Source organism: Heptranchias perlo, chromosome 1 (assembly GCF_035084215.1).
Source record: "Heptranchias perlo isolate sHepPer1 chromosome 1, sHepPer1.hap1, whole genome shotgun sequence".
In the NCBI taxonomy this organism is placed as follows: domain Eukaryota; kingdom Metazoa; phylum Chordata; class Chondrichthyes; order Hexanchiformes; family Hexanchidae; genus Heptranchias; species Heptranchias perlo.
The window spans coordinates 53,283,667-53,306,501 of record NC_090325.1 but is presented as its reverse complement, the minus strand read 5'-3'; the positions used below and the strand labels follow the sequence as shown (position 1 = coordinate 53,306,501).

At 41.8% G+C, this 22,835-nt stretch overlaps 1 protein-coding gene across 4 annotated transcripts in view; it reads right to left on the bottom strand.

Moving 5' to 3' along the window:
* The window catches only part of npr3 (natriuretic peptide receptor 3), an 81,041-nt gene that overhangs the window by 7,711 nt on the left and 50,495 nt on the right, over positions 1-22,835 (bottom strand). For 2 of the 4 annotated variants that reach the window (XM_067985217.1, XM_067985234.1), the window contains exons 4-7: positions 19,233-19,368; positions 14,641-14,735; positions 12,828-12,966; positions 12,337-12,421 (exon numbers count right to left, since the gene is read on the bottom strand). In XM_067985217.1, the coding sequence (XP_067841318.1) occupies positions 12,337-12,421; positions 12,828-12,966; positions 14,641-14,735; positions 19,233-19,368 (455 nt within the window). The remainder of the gene's footprint in view (positions 1-12,336; positions 12,422-12,827; positions 12,967-14,640; positions 14,736-19,232; positions 19,369-22,835) is intronic. The other 2 variants (XM_067985225.1, XM_067985244.1) reach the window with 1 other exon arrangement.

Below are 22,835 nucleotides of genomic sequence, written 5' to 3'. Positions count from 1 at the left end.
AAACTGCTTCCAGTGACATCAGCAACATAAGTCAGTTTGCTGTGTGCATGGCAACCCAGCAGGTCAAGGATGCACTGTTGTGTGGCGACTACAGTTCATTAGCTTCCCTATGGATGCTGACATGCAGGAAGAGCACTGGGATTTACCTTTTTTTTAATAGATTTTTATGACCAGCAAACAATATTTTAGCAACACACAATGTTTTGCATACAGTTTCATTGGCTGGTTTTAATCACATGACACTCATAATAATCATCTTTTGATACCTCTTTAACAACTAAAGAGACTATTTAACAGGTATAAATTATAGAAATTTTGTGAATAAAGCTGTGGCATGCATAATTGTTGCATAACAGTGGAACTTAAAATTGAAAAAAAAATCTTAATTTATCTACAAAGTCCTACATGTAGCGAGGATCCCAGTAGAAACATAAAAGCAATCACTGGGTGCTTATTTCTGGATTAATAACTCAAACCAAAATTAAGCAGATTGCTAGGAAAGAGAATGTGCACCCAAACACATCGGCCTAGAAATTCGTTTGTACAGCGGCCATTTTTTAGGTGAAAAATGGGCGCAGAAGTGACCAATATAACGAATGACGCGCAGGCGATTATTCCGTGCCAGAGGTGTGCTGCATGCCACATTGATTAGAGAGCTCTGTAGTCATCCAGGGCGCAGGCCTGAAAATGATGTTATGTGGATCGCAGGCCTAATGCCTGTTTTAGGTCCCTTTGTGAAATTCATTGCTGTAAGTGCTGTGGTCCATTTTCTCAGGTGCACAGCAGTCAACCAGCAGTCTTTAAAAGGGATCATTGGAGGCTGCCACCCAAAAGGCCTGAACATGGAGCACTCAGGCTCCTCCTGGCCTAGTTGTAATGTGGGCCAGGAGAAGCCTGAGTGCTCTTCGTGGCCCACATTACAACTGTGGGCTGCTGATGGCCACCACTCACACCCCCCTCCCAATTACTTGCCCCCCTGCCAAACGTACTTGCTGACCGGCAAGCTGCCTTCGGTCCTGCAGCTCACTGGTACTATTCTAACGTGGCTGGTAGACCAATTTCCCGTGGTCCTATCGGCGGCCTCATTAGACGCGTTCAGTGTGTACTGCACCTGGATCGCACCCCAATGCGAGCACAATCCAATTTCTAGTTCATAATGCATTTACTTTCAAGGAAAATAAAGTTTTTATTCTTCACAATCATGCTACAACGAACACCTAAGCACAATATATTTCAAAGTGTCCTGCTTTCAGAGAATAGAGTCATAAAAGTTTAATGGAAGAATTTATACCCCTTTAGTTTCTTCAATGACTGAACATTTGAACTGAAGGGTCCAGTGAATCCTGATTGTAAAGCCGTAGAAAACGTTCTGAGTTCAAATTTGAATGCAGGTTTTTTGACTAGATTTCTGCAGCCAGCTTCAGATTGTTTGAGCCTAACAGCTGTGCTACAAAAGTCTGAAGCTGCACGTAACTGAACCAGACAGTGAACTGTGTCTAAAATTGTAACAGGTCCAAACTGGACAAATTGGGATAATTCTAAACCGATACAAATTGGCTTGATTTCAGATCAATCTGAATTTGAAATGACTTCAGAGCACATTCCTGGACACATATTTGACAGAGGTTGTTTCCGATGTGCTGGGTTTCTTTACTAGAATACTTCCAAAGTCAACAAAGCATGCTGCAGGACATTCTTAATTTATATAGATGCCTCAAATTGTGTGTTTGTCTTGCATTTTTAACATAATCAGGGTAATTTTCCGGTGCGGACTGGCAGCAGGGAACCTTGCCTGCCACCAGTACGTATTAAAAATGCTGCCCGTGATTTTGTAACATGGGGTGGGCGAGGTTGCCCAGCACATGTGCATAGTTGGAAAATTACCCCTTGGTGCTGAACAAAATACTCATATGAACTCTTTAATGAAATTAAGTATTTATTGGCATTTCAAATCAAGATTAATGAAAACCAGAAGAAAATTCCTCCTTACCCTGCAATGAGAATTCCTCTGGTCGTTATGTGTAGCAACATTTGTTAAATGTTTTCACGAAGATTTGCTCTGTTCAGTATTCCTAACAGAATCCTAAGCACATCCTTTTGGAATGTGTTTATGATTTTTCCAGAAATACTGAACAGAACAAATCTTCAAGAAATTATTTATCATTCCCCCCTGTCTTCCTCAACCCCTCCTTTAGATTGTGCCTACCATCACACACCATTACCATGCCGGGGTGGTGGGGGGTGGCGGGGGGAAGGCTGATAATCTGGTCCCAGGCCTCTGCTAAAACTGTTCTATAACCAAATACAAGATATGCATATAAGTGATTCTACCTGGTGATCCACAAGTTGAATTTCCATCTCCCCTTATGAATTCAACATAGCATCCTACCAAAAACCCAGTAAGGAATTATCAATTCATTTTGTTGGAAAAAAATAAAGCAAATAAGATTTTGATATATGTGACCAGAAGAGTGAAGTATAAATCCACTGGATGGTCAATTCTGAAACTATGATTTCAAAAACTTGAATGTAGTACTTTTGGTCAAACTCCCTAATTGGTCTTGGTTCTTAGTCTCCAAAGATTCACTACATTTCATAATGATAGATTTTACAAATTGGAACTACTCGCGTGAAGCTTAACATGCAAGACTGTAAACTGCAAATGGTAATAATTTTTGACATGAGCTCCCAGCATGCATAGCTTCATGTTGGGATTATGAATGAGAACCATTTCGGTTCGGGGTCCTCATTATAATGTATTTGTTGAGCAGCCAGTGCTAAATGTGCTCCCCATTAGGCAGCTCACCAATCTGGAGGCAAGAAGTTGGGTGAGCAACATCACTGCAGAACCCATGCAGCAAGGGCATTAAGTATTGAAGCCTATAAAGTTCAAATCCTGCAAGCGACTGCAGTAAAAACCTGTATCCAGTTTTTTCTGACTGCAACAGAGGATCGCTTTAATGAATGCTGAAAATGGCTGCATTCTGACTTGAACTGCCTAAGTTTGATGAGTGGGAGGAGAAACTGGCTGTAATGAGGCGGGCAGACAACCATGATATTGGAGGGTTCTAACTGCGTCATCTGACCCTGATTAGCATATATTCTTCAGACTCCTGGCTGTTTCCGGCAGGGACTCTGGTCACCTGGATTGAGGTCAACCTGAAAATCGGAACAGTTAGGAACTCAGCGATAAGTGTGCACTTCCATTGTGCACACTGTTTGAGCCTTACAACTACCCCATTATGGAGAGATAGGGACACAAAAATTACCCCCAGTAAATTCAACATCACTTGCATGGAGGGCCCAGATAAGCTCAAAACCAATAATTCACCTGTGACAGCCAGTATATACTCAGATGGAACTCAGGGTAGGGAATTGGTTCAGAGGTAGGAGAGAGTAGGGATAATGGGTATGTACTCCAATTGGCAGGATGTGATTAACAGTGTCCGCTAAGGAACTGTACTGGGGCCTCAGCTTTTCACTATATTTATCAATGACAAAGATCATGGGATAGAGGGCTATATATCCAGGTTTGCTGATGATGTTAAGTCAGGTGGCACAGTAAGTAGTGTAGAAGGGAGCAGAAAGTTGCAAAGAGACATTGATAGATGAGTGGGCAAAACTGTGGTAGATGGAGTTCAATTTGCGAAAGTCACCCACTTTGGACCTAAGAAGGATACTTCAGAGTATTTTCTAAATGGTAAGAAGCTAGGGACTGCAGAGGAGCAGTGAGATTTATGGGTCCATTTACAGAAATTACTAAAGACTAATGGATAGGTACAAAAAATAATTTAAAAGCCTAATAGAATGTTAGCCTTTATCTCAAGGGGGCTGGAATACAAAGGGGTGGAAGTTATGCTATAGCTCTGGTTAGACCACATCTGGAGCACTGCATTCAGTTCTGGGCACCGCACTTCAGGAAGGATATACTGGCCTTGCAGTGGGTGCAGCACAGATTAACCAGAATGATACCATGGCTGAAAGGGTTAAATTATGTGGCCAGGTTGCATAGACTACGCTTGTATTCCCTTGAGATAGAAGATTAAGGGGTGATTTAGTTGAGGTGTTTCAGATGATTAAAGGATTTGATAGGGTAGATTGAGAGAACCTACTTCTTCTGATGGGGGAGTCCAGAACATGATCTAATTAAATGGGGGACCAGGCTTGAGGGGCTCAATGGCCTACTCCTGTTCCTATGTTTTTACGTTTGTAAGTGTAAATAGGGACAAAATCTACAAAAAGTTGACAGTCATCATGAGAGAGTTAGCATGTACTGGGGAAGGACCCACTGGACTGGAAACAAACCAGTGTGGTACCTGTTTTCAAAAAGGGTAACAAACCACACTTTGATAATTCCAGACCCATTAGTCTTACATCCCGTAACTGAGAATATAATGGAATTGTGGAACTGATTACTCGGAGCAAACTTGAGGATTACCTATATTAAAACCACCTAGCAAATGACAGCCAGCATGGTTTCATGTTGGGGGAGATCATGCCTGTTGAGTAAATTGCATGCAGATGGACATGAGGATCAGTGACAAATGCAAGCTTACTCTGCCAACAGAAGCTAATTTCTTCCTCTTGTGAACAGAACAAATGTTATTGCAGCAGATCCCCCAAATTATTCATGGTAATGGCACTTAAGCAAAATCTAGGGGTTGTTCTGCAGGGTCTGTTGCAGCCAATAGTTATAAACTGATTTGAAAATGCAATATTGGGCTTAACTGATGCACTGCATTTGGGGGTGAGTGAGGCAGCAGAGTATGGAACTTAAAGGAGAAAGCATTACAATACCATCAGTACAAAGTCCTTTCCGTCAAAGTCAATGGAAATAAAAATCGGGAGAGATGTAAAACGGGCTGCCGATTCGCTATCACCAGTTTTATACTATCACACAAAGTCAAAATTTGCCCCATAGAATCTCACAGCGCAGAAGGAGGCCATTCGGTCCATCATGCCTGTGCTGGCTCTTTGGAAGAATTGTCCAATTATTCCCACTCCCCTAATCGTTCCCCAAAGCTCTGCAAATTTTCCTTTTCAAGTATACATTTAATTCCCTTTTGAAAGTTACTATTGAACCTGCTTCCACCACCCTTTCAGGCAGTGCATTCCAAATCATAACAACTCGCTGCCTAAAGAATATTCACCTCATCTCCCCACAGGTTCTTTCACCAACTATATTAAATCTGTGTCCTTTGGTTACTGACTCATCTGCCAGCAGAAATAGTTTCTCCGTATTCACTCCATCAAAATTCTTCATAATTTTGAACTCCTCTATTAAATCATAGGAACACAGGAACAGGAGTAGGCCATTCAGCCTCTCGAGCCTCTGAATGAGATCATGGCTGATCTGTATCCTAACTCCATTTACCCGCCTTGGGGGGTAAATTGGATTAGGCCATAAACCGAACGTGGGTACCGCAATCCGCGTCTAACCCGCGCCCGGTGCTTCCTGCGCAGGCAGGACAAGACATTTGTCTGGCCTCAGTACATACTTGCAAGCAATGTTGCAAATCAGTGTTGACATGAGGATTCAAGGACAGTCACACTTTTCACCAGCAGGGGGAGCCACAATCTCTTAAAGGCAGGATGTCAATCTGACAGCCTGCCAAAAACTCTTAAAGGTAGCCGGTACCTATTATTTGCTAAAAATAGCAGTCTGCTGTCTGCACGGAGTCTGAACAGAGATCAGACATTGCATACATAAAACATAGATGCAAGTCCCGTCCCTATGTTTACAAACTGTTGAGTTATGTTAAAACATTGAATAAAGGTTGCGGACTACTAAATCCCACGCCCTCCAATCTGCATGCCAGGCCTCACCAATCTGCCGGTCCGAACTGGTACCAGGTCTTCAAGAGTCTCTGCTGATGTACTAGAGGTCTTGGTGCAAGAGGTGGACAGAAGGAGGGGCATTCTGTATCCACGTTACGGGGGGGGGGGGGGGGGCGCAGGGGCAAGAGGCCATCCAAACATTTGCTAAAAAGGCAGTGGGAGGCAGTAGGGGATGCCAAGCGCATAGCACCACAAACATGGATGCAGTGTAGGAAGAAGTTCAATGCTTTGACACGAGTGGTCAAGGTGAGTGAGGTCCGTCAAGTGGCATCTCCTACCAACTGCATCCACACACTACACCCCCCATCACCCATCTACCAACAAACTCTTTCAATCAGTACTCAACTCTGCCAATCAGATGCTGCCTCTCACCCTCACACATTACCACTGTTGCAAGCCGCCCACCCACAACGCAAAGGCCACACACACTGGCAGCTATTCAACCATGACAGGCACATCACCCAGACACATGTCCCGCTTTCTTGCAGGAGAAGGTGGAGCATAACAGGAGGCAGCAAGTGGCAGTGGCATTTAGCCCCTCGAGCCTGTTCCGCCATTCAATGAGATCATGGTTGACCTGTGACCTAACTCCATATACCCACCTTAGCCCCATATCCCTTAATACCCTTGGTTCACCGAAATCTATCAATCTCAGATTTAGAAATCACAATTGAGCTAGCATCAACTGCTGTTTGGAGAAGAGCGTTACAAACTTCTCACACCCTTTGCGTGTAGATGTGTTTCCTAACTTCACTCCTGCACGTCCTGGCTCTAAATGTTAGGCTACATCCCCTAGTCCTAGTATTCAAGTGTAGGAGACCTCCAAAAACAGGTACAAATGCACCAGCAGCCAGAAGCAATAATCCAGCAACTAACCTGTAAATCCTGCATGGTCCCTTTAAATAGAGCTGGTGGGGGGTCCTCCAACCACTCTAAGACATGTTCAGATGATCGTGGTTAAGACTGTGCGTTGAGTGGAGCTTTAAGTCCCAAAATGGCGTCTATCACTTTCAATCAGCGTTGTACACTGATCAAAGGTATATTCTGCCTGCTTTACATGCTGCTGGCGTTCATTATTTGCACGTGCGCTAAACCCTTTACCAAGATGGCGCACATCACGCATCCAAGACGCCATCTTGGATGTTCGGGAGGTTGTGAAGCGCCGAAACAATAAGTGCTAGACGGCCCAATTTCAAGCCCCACATCCTTTAATACCCTTGGCTAGCAAAAATCTATTGATCTCAGATTTAAAATGATTAATTGAGCTAGCATCTACCGCTTTTTGTGGAAACGAGTTTCACACTTCTACCACCCTTTGCATGAATAAGTGTTTCCTAACTTCTCCCCTGAATGCCCTGGCTCTGATTTTAAGGTTATGTCTCCTTGACCCAGACTCCTCCACCAATGGAAAAAGTTTCTCTCTATCTACACTATCTATTCCTTTCAAAATCCTAAAAACCTCAATCAAATCACCCCTTAACCTTCTATATTCCAGGGAATTCAAGCCTGGTTTATGTAATCTAGCCTCATAATTTAACCCTTGGAGTCCTGGTAATATTCTGGTGAATCTGCGCTGCATTTCTTCCAAGGCTAATATGTCTCTTCTAAGGTGCAGTGCCCAGAACTGTACACAGTACTCCAGATGTGGTCTAACCAGGGCTTTGTATAACTATAGCAAAACTTCCTCCCCTTTATATTCTAGCCCCCTATCAAAATCTAATCTCCCCTTATCCTTCTCTGCTCTAAGGAGAACAATTCCAGTTTGTCTAGTGTTTCCACATAACTGGTATCATTCTGGCAAACCTCCTTTGCCCCCACTCCAAGGCCATGATATCCTTCCTAAAGTGTGGTGCCTACAATTGGACACAATACTCTTGCTGAGGCCTAACCAGTGACTTATAAATGTTTAGCATAACTTCCTTGCTTTTCTACTCTATGCCTTTACCTATAAAGCCCAGGTATATGTATGCTTTTTTAACAGCTTTATCAACTTTTCCTTCCACCTTCAAAGATTTGTGTACGTGAAGCTCCAGGTCTCTCTGTTCCTGCACCCCCTTTAAAATTGTACCGTTTAGTTTATATTGCCTCTCCCTATTCTTCCTCCCAAACTGCATCACTTCACGTTTCCCCCCAAACTGCATCACTTCACACTTTTCTGCAATAAATTTCATCTGCCAACTGTCTGCCTATTTTACCAGTCTGCCTATGTTCTTGCCTTGTGACTTTGGTTACAGCAACACCTGAACTGGAGTTGCCTGAGCGGGAACAAAATTAACACCGGCTGGGTACTGCTGTACATCCAACTAGTATTCATTTTTCCGGAATGTATTAACCTCTAAGATAGTCCCAACACTAACTTCTCTGTTGATGAACTGAATCTCTGAAAAATCCCCATAACCCAAATAATGAGAGTGGCTCTAGGTGTAAAAGAAGAGCTGAAATGGCCATTCTCCATAGTGGAAAAAATGCATTGCTAAGCTGACGGTATTTCTTACCACGTGGGAGATACGTTCCTCAATTTAAAGTTAGCTGTACGGATAGGGAAGTACTTAGTAATATAGGAAAATACAGGACCAGAAAAGACCACTGCAGTCCATCTGGACGGTCAGAAAATGTAAAAATACTGCACTATACTCCATCTCTCATACACTTCAATGGTTTCATTCACCAAAAAACTTTGTACTGAATGAGCTCCTTATAGGGTTCCTTCTCCTTTAAATACTTTGAAGACTCTAAATGGGCGTTCTTCTATGAATAAAGGAATATATACTTCTAAGAGTTAATTTTCTGACTTTGCGCTCTCAGAGGGTGAGGCTGCCTCCCGCCTGGGAGTGCGAATTCCAAAAACTACACCTTTAATCTCTAACTTTTAAGCACATCTGGAGATCAAAGCACATCCTTACAACATCACTGAACTTGTGGCTTTCCCTTCTATCCCACCATGTCCTTCAGGCCACTCATACATAGAAGACAGGGTTGAAGAAGTCTTTCACTCTAACTGAGATACAATGACCTCATCTCAAAAATAGTATAATGAATTCAGCTTTCTTTATTTTGGAATTCTTCACTGAGAAAGTACTCATGCCACAGTGATAACTAAATCTCTTTCCCTGCTCCTCCCCACTCTTTGCCGTCCCAGTACTATTCTGTTTTTTGGGAAGTACTCTACATTGACAGCAGCAAGAAATATTGCGATGTGAAAGTCTGATTAGCTCTCAGTCTGGAAAAGCCCATGGCAACTTCTTGTATGTGCATTCTAATTGTGTCCATTTATTAACTTCATCCAGATAGATTAGGCAGACAGATTTGGAGACCACATTTAATTAAGAGTTGCTATGATGAGTAACACCTACCTACAGTAACACATTTACTGACCTGGTTTGGAGACACGGGCCCCCACTTCCTATAGACATGGTCGATTATATGACGCCTACGTTAATAAAGGAAGAAGAAAGACATGGAAAGCTTATGAAGTGGTGCTGATAAATGGAAATAGTAAACCCTCGCCTTTTGTGCTGCCCTTGTGTTGCACTTTGCCCTCAAATTATAGTACCCTGCCTCAGGCTGTTGCACTCTGACCTCAGTCTGTAACACTGCGTTCCATAGCAGTTTACCTTCCACCATTAACACTGGAGTGTGGTATCCACTGGGAGATGAAATGATAAAGCCAATCCCAAGTCAGTCTATTTCAAAAACTGATTCTTTGGAAGGTCATGAGGAAGGATTTTGGAAGTATGTTTCTGTGTATTCCTTTTGCTATTTCATCTTAAAAATAATACTTATGAAATAACTTATTGAAAAGAAAATAAAGTCCAGGGAGTGATATATGTTTAACACTACTTTATTGTCAACTTGATAGATATTATTATATATAGTGATATATGAAATGTATATAGATGTATTACTTCTTAAAATATGCATTGACATTTATTTTAAAAACATAAGAACATAAGAAATAGGAGCAGGAGTAGTCCTTATTGCCCCTCGAGCCTGTTCCGCCATTCAATAATAGTGAAGAAATTCCTCCTCATCTCAGTCTTAAATGGCCGACCCCTTATCCTGAGACTATGCCCCTAAGTTCTAGACTCTCCAACCAGGGAAAATAGCCTCTCAGCATCTACCCTGTAAAGCCCTCTCAGAATCGTATGTGTTTCAATGAGATCGCATCTCATTCCTCTAAACTGCAGAGAGTATAGGCCCATTCTACTCAACTTCTCCTCATAGGACAACCCTCTCATTCCAGGAATCAATCTAGTGAACCTTTGTTGCACTGTCTCTAAGGCAAGTATATCCTTCCTTAGGTAAGGAGACTAAAACTGTACGCAGTACTCCAGGTGTAGTGTCACCAAAGCCCTGTACAATTGCAGCAAGACTTCTTTACTCTTATACTCCAACCCCCTTGCAATAAAGGCCAACGTACCATTTGCCTTCCTAATTGCTTGCTGTACCTGCATGTTAACTTTCTGTGTTTTTTGTACGAGGACACCCAAATCCCTTTGAACACCAACATTTAATAATTTCTCACCATTTAAAAAATATTCTGTTTTTCTATTCTTCCTACCAAAGTGAATAACTTCACATTTCCCCACATTACACTCCATCTGCCACCTTCTTGCCCACTCATTTAATCTGTCTTTGCAGACTCTTTGGGATAAATTTTAACCCCCAAGAATGGGTGGGTTGGGGCCAGGTGGGGAGCAAAAAGACTCCATTATCAGACGGGACGGCATCCGGGCTCCAAAACGCCTGCTTCTGGGTTTAACCAGGCAGGTTTGTCTGCAAGTGGAGAGCGGACACCAGGAAATCCTGCCCCCACTTAAATCCGCCGGGCCGATACTTAAAAGGACAATGTACTCATTGAGATACGAGAGGTACTTATATTTTGTGTATTGGAATAATAGGATGAATTTAACCCTACCTGTTCTGGTTTCCCACCATTCTGAATCACATCAGGTGAAAGCAGGCGGGAAGGTCTGGATCCAGGAGGTGAGTGCCTTTATTGCACTGCTTGTAGGCCCGGAGGAGAGCAGGAGTGCTTCATCCAGGCCCAACAAGCTCACCAGGCAGACAGGAACCCCGCGATCAGCCGACCCCCGCCCCCCCTCGCCCCGCCAAGGTGGACCCAACCTATCTCCGGCTCTTCACCCGACCTCCAATCTTCTTAGCCCCCCGATCTCTTCCTCAGCCCCCCAATCTTGATATCAGCCTCCTGATCTCGTTCTCAGCCCCCCGCCCACCCCGATCTTCTCCCCAGTCCCTGCCCCCGATCTTCTCCCTGCCTCCCCCCTCGATCTTCTCCCCTGCCCCCCCCCACCCCGATTTATGATCCCTCCCTCCCTCTGATTCCTGGCTAACAGCCAGCCAGCCTGTCAATCAGGCTGGCTGCCGGGCGCGAAACCCAGAAGTGAAATTGATGGGCCTCATTAAGGTCGCATTTGCAGATCGCGACCCGCCCACTTACCTTCCGGGTTTCGCATCCAGAAATCTTTCCCTCTGCTTCCTTCCCAGCTCTCAGTTAAAATTTACCCCTTTGTGTCCTCCTCACAGCTTACTTTTCCACCTAGCTTTGTATCATCAGCAAACATGGATACATTACACTCGGTCCCTTCATCTAAGTCATTAATATAGATTGTAAATAGCTGAGGCCCAAGCACTGATCCTTGCTGCACCCCACTAGTTACAGTCTGCCAACCTGAAAATGACCCGTTCATTCCTACTTTCTGTTTTCTGTCCATTAACCAATCCTTTATCCATGCTAATATATTACCCCCAACCCCATGAGCCTTTATCTTGCGTAACAACATTTTGTATGGCACCTTATTGAATACCTTTTGAAAATCCAGATTTTTTTTTATATTCGTTCATGTGGGCGTCGCTGGCAATATACTACATCCACTGGTTCCCCTTTATTTACCCTACCATTTACATCCTCAAAAATCTATAATAAATTTGTCAAACACGATTTCCCTTTCATAAAACCATGTTGACCCTGCCTAATCATATTATGATTTTGTAAGTGCCCCATTACTACGTCCTTAATAATAGATTCCAGTGTTTTCCCGCCGCCTGATGTCAGGCTAACTGGCCTGTAGTTCCCTGTTTTCTCTCTTTCGTTTTTGACCTCAGCAGAGACCTGGTATGTCAACTGCTTGATGACATCACTGTCAGGGAGGACCTCTGTGTATTCTGGAGCAGCTTCATTCATTCATTCAAACCAGCCTCGAGGCCCGTGCAGAGCCCAGGAAAACACTACTAGATGGGAACCCTGTATGCATTGTCGTAAGAAATTTGACATTTAAGAAAATGCCAAGGCACATTTTGTCAAACATATTTTTTTCAAGTACAAATGAATGCAGCACTTTGAGCAAAAAGTACTCCCTCCTTAAACTTTCCTTAGATAGAAGGATAATTCTGAACAAACATTTGTTAATAAAAGAAAATACAATGTTTTATTTTATTTGTCTCCTCCAGGCTCCATTCCCAAATGCCACTTCTTACCTGAACAAGTAAAATGCCAGCAGCAATGCACATCCCAACAATGAGCCGACTACAATGCCTGTGACTGCAGACTCTCCAAGCCCACCTACGCAGAACAAGACAAGTGGTTACTGTTCACAGTAAGTATTTATTCATATAAAACAATGCTGCTATTCAGAAAATGCATTTCTCCAGTAACTATTTTTTGTTAATATATTAAATAAGTAACATTTTTTTCATGATTATAATTACTGCTTTTTGTTGATCCATTTCAAATTTTGTTGCACTCCAATTTGAATTAAAATGCTACTCTGCAATGAACACATCGCCTGAACTCAATGCAAGTTAAAAATGTCACCACAGAATGCTTCCAGTTTGTCTGAGGTCGTGTGTTAACAGTGATTCGACATATTAGATTACGATTCTGGTTTGAGAAAGAATGCCTTTCAAAATACATTCCCCTTAATTACTCTGAAATGGGAGAAAATGTTTAACGTTTGAAAAGAAATTACATGATTTACAGGTGGCAGTATGGTCCTTGGAAAAACCACAGCTAGGTTCATCTGGAGGTGGCATTCCATTTGCCCAGGGAAGCCTCACATTTGGCCTGAGTTCAAAGGTTCCATTCAGGCCATAGTAGTCAGCAATTACCTATAATCACAGAAACACAGAAACTTTGAGGATTTATGTAATTAAAATTCCATTCACCCCACTGTGTTATTGCCGACATTTTTGTGACGCATCTCACCACATCTATGGTCTCTTACAATATCTTTTATTTATTTATTCTCTTTGCTTACTCCACTTTCTTTTTTACAATGTAGCTTAAAAACCACCAAGCAATTTTTCAGTCCCGCAAACAAATACAAAAATTACTTGTTACAACTACAGTTCTTTTTTACACAGCATTGCTCACTGTGAGGTTTTGCAACACAGGGATGGGGAGGGGAACTGGGATGAGAAAGAGGTGCACATCACCACCAAAAGGATTTAGAAAGAAGTTTGGGAAAGAAATGAGGTAAGTGGTTTTGATTAGTTTCTGGAAAATTAATATTTTCATTACCCTCTGCAGATTAATATCATAAAAATTACACAAAGGATACCATTTAGCATTCTGTATATATGCCTCTGCTAGCTCTCCATCAGAGATACATAGTTAGCGATGTATGTAGTGTAGTGGCTTTAGTACTAGACAAGCACCCCAAGGGTTGTGAGTTCAAATCCCACCCAGTTATTAAAACAGGATTCAAAAAAGCTGGTATTTAAAGCTAGTGAATTGTCCCCCTATCTGGTCAGGCCAAACTCCAGTCCTACAATATATGGTTTACTCTTAATGCCTGTGGAAGTGGCCATTGGAAAACATCATTGCAGAATAGAATCATCTATTATATTACATATTAAATGTATCACCCAATACTTTGGGTGGTGTATATACCGAACAATCCCCGTTCATGATGTTCACCAGCAGCTCCCACAATAGCTTTTATTGCTCTTGGCTGAGTTAATCCAATAAAACATAGTACTCGCTTCTTCTACATGAGTGATACTTCAGTGCTAGGCACTTGCTTAAAAGTCGAACAGTTGGCAACTATGATTATATATTTACTAAAATATGTATCAGGAAATGGAAAATTGAATCCTTCCAACAAGCAATGAATATTATTGCAAAGTACTCAGTGCTTTTGGAACCAAGTGGCTTGACCTTGTTACCCAACAGGTGAAAAGAATGGGTTGCATAATGCTTGTTGCAGTGCAGTGACCTTATGTAAGGTAACATAATCTGCAAACTCTCTGGCATTATAGAAAACCTGTCTTCAGTTCTGAAGGCCGCATTAAAGAAGATATAACAAACACCCATCGTCTAAGTTAAATGCACATCACTAAACCATCATCCAAGGTAGCACATCTGTCTTATACCCAAAATGTTGTTGCTAATCTTCAAAAATGGGAGAGCAGGAAATAACATTTCCAACAACATTTATTTTTCAACAATATTTCCTTGCAATGATTTATGTAAAATCATTTGCAAATTTAAACAATCAATTGAATATTCCAATTTGCTAGAATTTTGATTTTAATGCAATAGTACTGAAGTGTATTCAGTAACAGTAGAATTCGGCAACAGTAGAAGACTATTTTTATCTATTTTATCTATTTTTATCTATTAGTGAAGAGTATATAAAAGACTAACTATTTTTATCTATTAGTGAAAAAGTAGATAGAAGACTATCTTTTTTTATAGCTAATCCGTTCATATGCAAATATTTATCATAGTTTTTGATGCACATCACACAAATGTTACAGAAAAGTAACTGCTTTAGTTACCTCTTGTGTGCCTGTTCCAGGATCAGTCATTGCTATCACAGAGAAATCTCCATATCGGTCCCCATTGGCATCAATTGACACCTGGCCTGCTATGCCTGATAAATGGAATGCACCGAATGATGAAATCAATTAATTAAAACGGTTTTTCAATTCCAAATAAAACAAGAGATGATTCAACAGATTCATGAAGAAATATACAACAGGAAATCCCATTCTTCTTCCAACATTTTTGTTGGCGTTCCCAAAGAAATTGTCATTTTTTTTTTCTAATGTCTGTGTTCATTCCGGATACCACATTTTTTTCTAATTTAGCTAATGGAACACTAGATAATTCCAGCTATTAGAATACATGACTTTTTTTTAACAATAATTACCATTAAAGGCATTAAAACTATTTTGCCATTGGTTTTTTTAGGCATAGGGATTCTGAATAGAAGCCAATTCAAACACAGATTTCTCTGAAATATGTTTGGACAGACAGAGAAAATTCCACCACACTCCCTCTGGTGCACTGTGATGTGTTTCTCAAACAGGGCATGAACTGTGTCCCTTCCAAAGTTCAATTGTTGAAGAGTTCACCAAAAACTGGAAAGGACAACTCGACAATTTGCTTACTCCCAGGTAGCCAGATCACTTGGATGATATAGCTTAAGCTCAGGAATGCCTGAGTCACAAAAATCCACTATCATGCCATATCAATGTCACATTAGCTCCACAGAACTACACCAGCCCTCACTGTGAGAAGTACCTGGTCCAAAGACAGCCACATAGGAACATTAAGGACAGGCGTAGGCCATTCATCCCCTCGAGCTTGCTCTGCGATTCAATTAGATCATGGCTGATCTACACCTCATCTTTGCTCCATGTCCCTTGATACCCTTACCTAACAAAAAGCTATCGATCTCAGTCTTGAAAGTTCCAATTGTCCCAGCATCCATCAACTTTATGGGGAGAGAATCCCAGATTTCTACTACCCTTTGTGTGAAAAAGTGCTTCCTGATTTCGCTTCTGAATGACCCTGTTCTAATTTTATGATTATGTCCCCTTGGTTCTTGATTCCTCGACCATAGGAAATAGTTTCTCTGTATCTACCCGACTGAATCCTTTAACATTTTAAACTCCTTGATCGGATCACCCCTCAATGTTCTAAACTTAATGGGAATACAAGCCAAGTCCTCATAATTTATCTCTCTAAGTCCCGGTGTCATTCTGATGAATCTGTGCTGCAATTTAGAATTATTTGCAGATATTTCATCAGATGAGGTTTCTAAGAATGTTCTGTTAAAGTTGAACCAGCCTTGCTGGCTTGCTTAAATATTCTCATTAATAATTATTTTTGGAGAGGAAGCAGAATGGCAAATATATAAGCGATTCTTCTGACCCAGTGATCGTGCTGCTGTGATCTTATAGCAATTAAATTTAAAATTATGTGGCAAATTAATTCAAACATAATCTCTTATTCATTTTTATGCCCCAAACATTTACTTGCATAGTCCATCACCTTGGATGATATCACTTATGCATGGATATGCCTAGGTCACAAAATTCTTCATTTTCATTGTTGGCCTATGCGTTCCTGTTTGTTGGTAACTTGAGTTTATTACCATGTAAATGACTGTACTAATATTTTCTGGTGTACTATTTCTCAAAATAGGGTTGAACGATGACAAATGAAAAACCAGTGGGATGATTTCCTACATGTAATAAACTTCTAAATCTGTTTCTAAAGATGAGGCTTGTGATTTTGTTACATATGTTGCCAAGGAGTGTTATACAAAAAACCCCACAAATCAATCACTAACTGTTTGAAGAATTATTCAACAACAAGAACAACAACAACTTACATTTATATAGTGTTGTAAAATGTCCCAAGGCGATTCACAGGAATGTTATCAAACAAAATTTAACACCGAGCCACATAAGGAGATATTAGGACAGGCTTGGTCGAAAAGGTAGGTTTTAAGGAGTGTCTTAAAGGAGGAGAGAGAGGTAGAGAGGTTTAGGGAGGGAATTCCAGAGCTTTGGGCCTAGGCAGTTGAAGACACGGCCGCCAATGGTGGAGCGATTAAAATCGGGGATGCGCAAGATGCCAGAATTGGAGGAAGACAGAGATCTTGGAGGAGGTTACAGGAATAGGGTAGGGGTGAGGCCATGGAGGGATTTGAAAATAAAAGGATGAGAATTTTAAAATTGAGGCGTTGCGAGTCTGGGAGCCAATGTAGGTCAGCGAGCACAAGGGTGATGGGTGATGTTATTTAGCTCTTCTGGTGCACCCACTGACGCTTGTAAGGTCTTGAAACCTGGAACATACTGCAACTTGACAGAATGGGGGTAATTTTAACGTTTGGCGATAGTGTACAATGGGTGTTGGCCCATCAATGTCATTTCTCAATGTCATTTTTTAAAATGTAATTAACATTCTGTCAATTGACGTTAATGCATCATTATTACTTGTATTCTAATGGGCTCAGCATTTTCTTAAATCCTTAGTTGTGCACTAATTTTTTTATATTCAGCATATTGTGGTGATGCAAGCTCAACATTATTTGGATTGAGATTTATTATTAATGCAATTGGCTTTTTAGACATTTTTAGTTGTTATCTGTCCCCACATCCTTTGCTACACATGCCTGGGAAGATCTGAATTAGCACCAACAATACACATTAGGGAACGAAAATCTGAACAGATTTGAATTGGCCTGACTTAATTTGGATTCAGAAATGATTTTGAAGCTCATTATTACTGCACTGAATTCAACCTGATTCAGTTCTCTGATTTTTATTGGAGTTCATTCTTATACATTTGCATTCATTTACATATCTCACTCTTTGTCAGATTATGAAGTAGTTTTTACTAATGTTTGTATTCAGAGATGTTTGTTTTTTATGAACAGAATGTAATGGCTTTGGAATCAGAGGACTGGTGGTGCCAGAGGATGGGAGAATTGCAAATGTTACACCCTTGTTCAAAAAAGGGTGTAAGGATAAACCCAGCAACTACAGGCCAGTCAGTTTAACCTCAGTGGTGGGGAAACTTTTAGAAACGATAATCTGGGACAAAATTAACAGTCACTTGGACAAGTGGGGACTAATAAAGGAAAGCCAGCACGGATTTGTTAAAGGCAAATCGTGTTTATCTAAATCAAAAGCAAAATACTGCGGATGCCGGAAATTTGAAATAAAAATAGATAAGCTCAGCAAGAGAGGCAGCATCTGTGAAGAAAGAAACATAGTTAATGTTTCAGGTCAAAGACCTTTCATCAGAACCAGAAGATGTTAAAGAGTTAAAGTTTTTAAGCAAGTACAGAGTCAGGGAAAGGTGGGGGGAGGGGAGGAATGAACAAAAGGGAAGGTCTGTGATAGGGCAGAGGGCAGGAGTGATTAAATGACAGAAAAAAGGGATGATGGTGAAAGGCAAGGAGGGTGGTAATAGGACAAGTAAAGAAAGAAAAGATCGGTCTAGAGTAGCTGTGAATGGCAACAGCAGAGCCATTATCAGCACCTGCTGTCTGAAAAAACGGGAGCAGTGGTTATGATCTGAAGTTATTTAAATCAATGTTGAGTCTGGAAGGTTGTAAAGTGCACATATACTCCAGGTCTCTCTGTTCCAACCTTCCGGTTAAAAAAGCATACGGGATCCTGGGCTTTATAAATAGAGGCATACAGTACAAAAGCAAAGGAGTTATGTTCAACCTTTATAAAACACTGGTTCGGCCACAACTGGAGTATTGTATCCAATTCTGGGCACCGCACTTTAGGAAGGATGTGAAGGCCTTAGAGAGGGTGCGGAAGAGATTTACTAGAATGGTTCCAGGGATGAGGGACTTCAGTTACGTGGATAGACTGGATAAGCTGGGGTTGTTCTCCTTAGAGCAGAGAAAGTTAAGAGGAGATTTGATAGAGGCATTCAAAATCATGAAGGGTTTAGATAAAGTAAATAAAGAGAAACTGTTCCCATTGGCGGAAGGGTCGTGAACCAGAGGACACAGATTTAAAGTGATTGGCAAAAGAACCAAAGGCGACAAGAGGAAAAACTTTCTTACTCAGCGAGTAGTTACGATCTGGTATGTGCTGCCTGAACGGGTGGTGGAAGCAGATTCAATTGTGGCTGTCAAAAAGAATTGGATAAATACTTGAAGGGAAAAAATTTGCAGGGCAATGGGGAAAGAGCAGGGGAATGGGACTATCTGGATTGCTCTTACAAAGAGCCAGCATGGGCTCAATGGGCTGAATGGCCTCCTTCTGTGCTGTAACCATTCTATGATTCTAATTCAGGCCTATTTTAGCATTGTCTAATGAAGTGGTTTCTTAATAACAAAGCACCATCACTGTAGCAATATTGCCATCTTGGGTGCTGTAGACACGATTCTTAAGATACATTAACCAATCTAACATGTAACTTCCAGCTTGAGTCACAAATGGAAGGCAGTGCACACAATATGAAACAGTGGTTCACCAAATCGTTTATTCAAGGTATGTTATATTTTATGTTGTTATATATGGGCCAAGTGGCCTCCTTTTGTGCTGTAACCATGCTATGATTCTATGTCACATGGTATGTTGAGATGGCATGTAGTTGGGCATATCATTACCTTCAAAAGTTGTATTCCACATCTTCTGTACAATTTTTGCTCCATTGGTTTTGCTGTATCCTCGCTTCAGAGCTTCTTGAAGTGCTTTTGCATAAAGAACGATGGCATCATGGAACCCCTCAACAAACATGTTTACCTGCAGAAGAGACAACTAGTATGAGCAAATAGAATAGCGGAAAATAAATGCAGGCTTTATAAAATAGAATGAAACAATAATTTGCAAATAAAAATTTAAAGCTCCATCCTATCTTCGGAACCATTTTAAAGCTGTATTCGTTGTGCTACTGTTGTTCCTGGGATTTGTTTGAACAAAATATTATACGTCAAAAGTTCCACTTGTCAGGTTTTGAATTTGAATCTTTCTTTCAAAGAATAGCCAAGAATTTTATGGAAAAATTTCACATACTGTAGTGAAGTTAGATGCCACTCGGCAGTTTCTAATACTAAAATCCTTTCTTTTATGGAGATAATGGGGCCAATTTTCATTCCACCACCCCCTCAGCCCCCTTTCCCATTGGTTTCCAGTGCCTGCTGGGCCTGCAACACATGTCTGAAGATGAAGGCCTGAGGCTTGCTGGAAATTGGGACGGACCTCATAGACATAATATTGCGGATGTCAATCAGATGTCCTGATGCAGCTCACCAGTCAGGGCCTTCTCAAAATTGAGAATGGAAATTGGTTGGGGGTGGGAGCTCGAACTGGCAATGACTTGCAGTATTGCACTCATGCTCCTCCTGGTCCCACATTAAGGTATGTTAAGAAAATTAAAACTTACTGTTTTTTGGCGGAGTCCAGAGATCGCTTATAGGTCCACTGGTTAGGCTGCTATATACCCAGAAAAACTGAGTGAAGCATGCGTGGTGCAGGCACCGCCCAATTTTTGTTGAATTTGGGAAAGGGTTCCTAAAACAGGTGTTAGGCCCTCATTATCGTATTCAAGTGGCCAAACACCTGTTTTAGGTGGGCACCCCAAGCACTGGGAAGTCTGTGGCTGCCAATTTGGCAATCACTGCACTTCTTGGGGGGGGGGGGCGGGGGGAGATGGCAGATGCGCCATGAAATTGGTCCCCTGAACTCCTACTTTTTGCCCAGAAATCAGGCGTGATGAGGAACAATTTCTCCCCCATGTATTATTATTATTTAATAAATAGGGGATTGTTTACACCTTGATAGCCATTTGCTAATGATTGTAAAAGGACTGCCTTGAGGAAAGCTGCCTGCGGCTAAGCTGGACCTGTTAACCTGGCCTGTCCCTTTAAGATCACAAAGTCTACTCCCTGTAAGGAAATGCTCTAAATAGGCACATCCTGACAGATAACCAAATAGATATAAATAGATTGCTGCAGAATTGACGTTCTATCAGTAAACATTAGGTGGATATAAGAATATAAAAACAGATTAAAGCATGGCCAAAATATTCAATCCATCAGTTCCAATCCTAACGAATAATGTATAATTTGCATTATGATGGACACTCCTAAATTATTTAATCGCACGATCAAGGTGAATAACCACAGGCAAAACTTGCAAGAAGATTCTCCTGTCACACGGTGGGCGACATAGAGGGTCTAGAAAAGATTCAGAGCAGGGCAGCTAGATAAATACATAGGAGGTCATTTTAACCTAACCCATCCAGTGGGAAACTGACGCAATCAGATTGCCCGCCCACTTTACACACCGTCTGATTTTATTGTCCATTGACTTCAATGACGTACATAGGACCGCGATTGCCATTTTAAGAAAGAACTGCGCGCTGTGCACACTCCGACTCGCTTCATTGGCGATAGAGCTGATGAGCCCTTTAAAAAATAAGTTTAAATGATTTTTGTGGGGCCAGGAGGAGCAGGAATGCACCTTCAGGTCCTACAAAAGGAATCTGGACCACTGCTCCGTCCCATGCTCTCCTCCCTGTGGTCGCGACCCCTGTTGCCTCCTGGACTTACCTTGTTGCCGGCAGGGCAATCTCCGGCCCGCCTGATATTACGCAGCCCTGTATCCTACAAGTTGCATCGGGATGCCCATTTGGCATCCGCAGCTCGCAGGTTCTATTTAAATGAGGGCTGGGCCTCAAAATGGCTCCGGCCTCTTCGCTGTGAGAAACGGTGGGCTGCAGGCACAATCTGCAGGTCAGCCGCCCAAAAGTTAGAATCGACCCTAGTCTTCCTTTCTCCAGTGAAAAAGGTTAAATTATGTGACCCTCTTTTGATAAATACAGTTAAGTTGCATCAACAAAGTACAATATTATAACTACTCTGACTTCTTTCCCTCTTTTAACAGCATGAATTACATATTATAATCATGAAAATTGGATCTGTGAGTCTAAAGAGCAAATTTAACCCTGCACCCGTGGCAGAAACCAGGCAGATGGGCAGTTAAAATTGCCTGTGGAACTCGCCAGCCAATGACCAACAACGGGGGTCCCGCAGGTTCCAATTTTAACCTGCTCTTCTGAGCAGGCGAGACGGACACCTGCTAGAGACTGGCGGGGTTGTTCTTTAAATGTGTAGATCAGGCTCCAATGATGTCATCAGGACTTGACTGCTACTTTAGCCAGTAGGCCACCCTAGCGGGGAGAGGGGCCGGGGTCAGAAGTGGCCCAAAGAGGCAAGTATTTTAACTTTTTTTGACTTTCCTTGCGGGGCCAGGAGGAGCAGGAATTCTCTGGACACCACAAGGAAAGCTTAGGCTCCACATGCCCCAGGCTTCTCTCCCTCCCCTGATCACAAGGCCCTACCAAAACCCTCTCCCCATGATGTACTTGAGTACCATTCCTTCAGCCCCCGGCAGCGGCCTCTTGCCCCCGACATTGTGCTCCCACCTGGCTGCCGCTTCCCGCCGCTTTCAAGGCAGCAGACTGACTGGGGGTATAGAGAGGGGGCAATTTTAACCTAACTCGCCTGGTGGGAAAGTGATATGATCAGATCGGCCACCCATTTAACACACATTTCAAGTCAATGGAAATCAAGATCGGACGGCATGTAAAACAAGCGGCCGATCTGATCGAATCACTCTCCCACTGGGCTAGTTAGGTTAAAATTACCCTCAAAATCTTCTGGGCCTCACGTTGCCAACGTCAGGAAGGTTTGCCACCCACCTCGACTCCCGCCTGAGTGATTAAAATCGGGGCTTTAGTTTTTGAATTCCAACAATAGAGTAGAAATTCTGATCCTCCCCTTTAAATGGGTTAATGACTGTATTAAAGTGACACAGAGAGACAATTGGTAGGAGAGTACGAAGAATTTTTATGAGAACAGCACTGATAATTTCCTGCCACATGCCATGTATTAGTATATTATATAAGCAGCTATGATCTGTGATTGGGATCAGTTTCTAAAGTTTGGTATATGTCATCCTATCATCTATTCCGATAATATAAATTACTTTTTAACATATTGGATTATTTGAATGAAATCAATATGTCTTTCTCAGTCTTTTAGACAATTATTGTACACAGGGTCTTATAAGTTGTGACCATCAGAGGACTCCATGCTTTGAAGATTTTCTTTCAAGCATCAAAGCTCTTTTAAACACTCTGTTTACTCAGACCTCAAAGGGACAATTTGATTCATTTCTAATTCACTTAGTATAATCAGAAGAGGCAG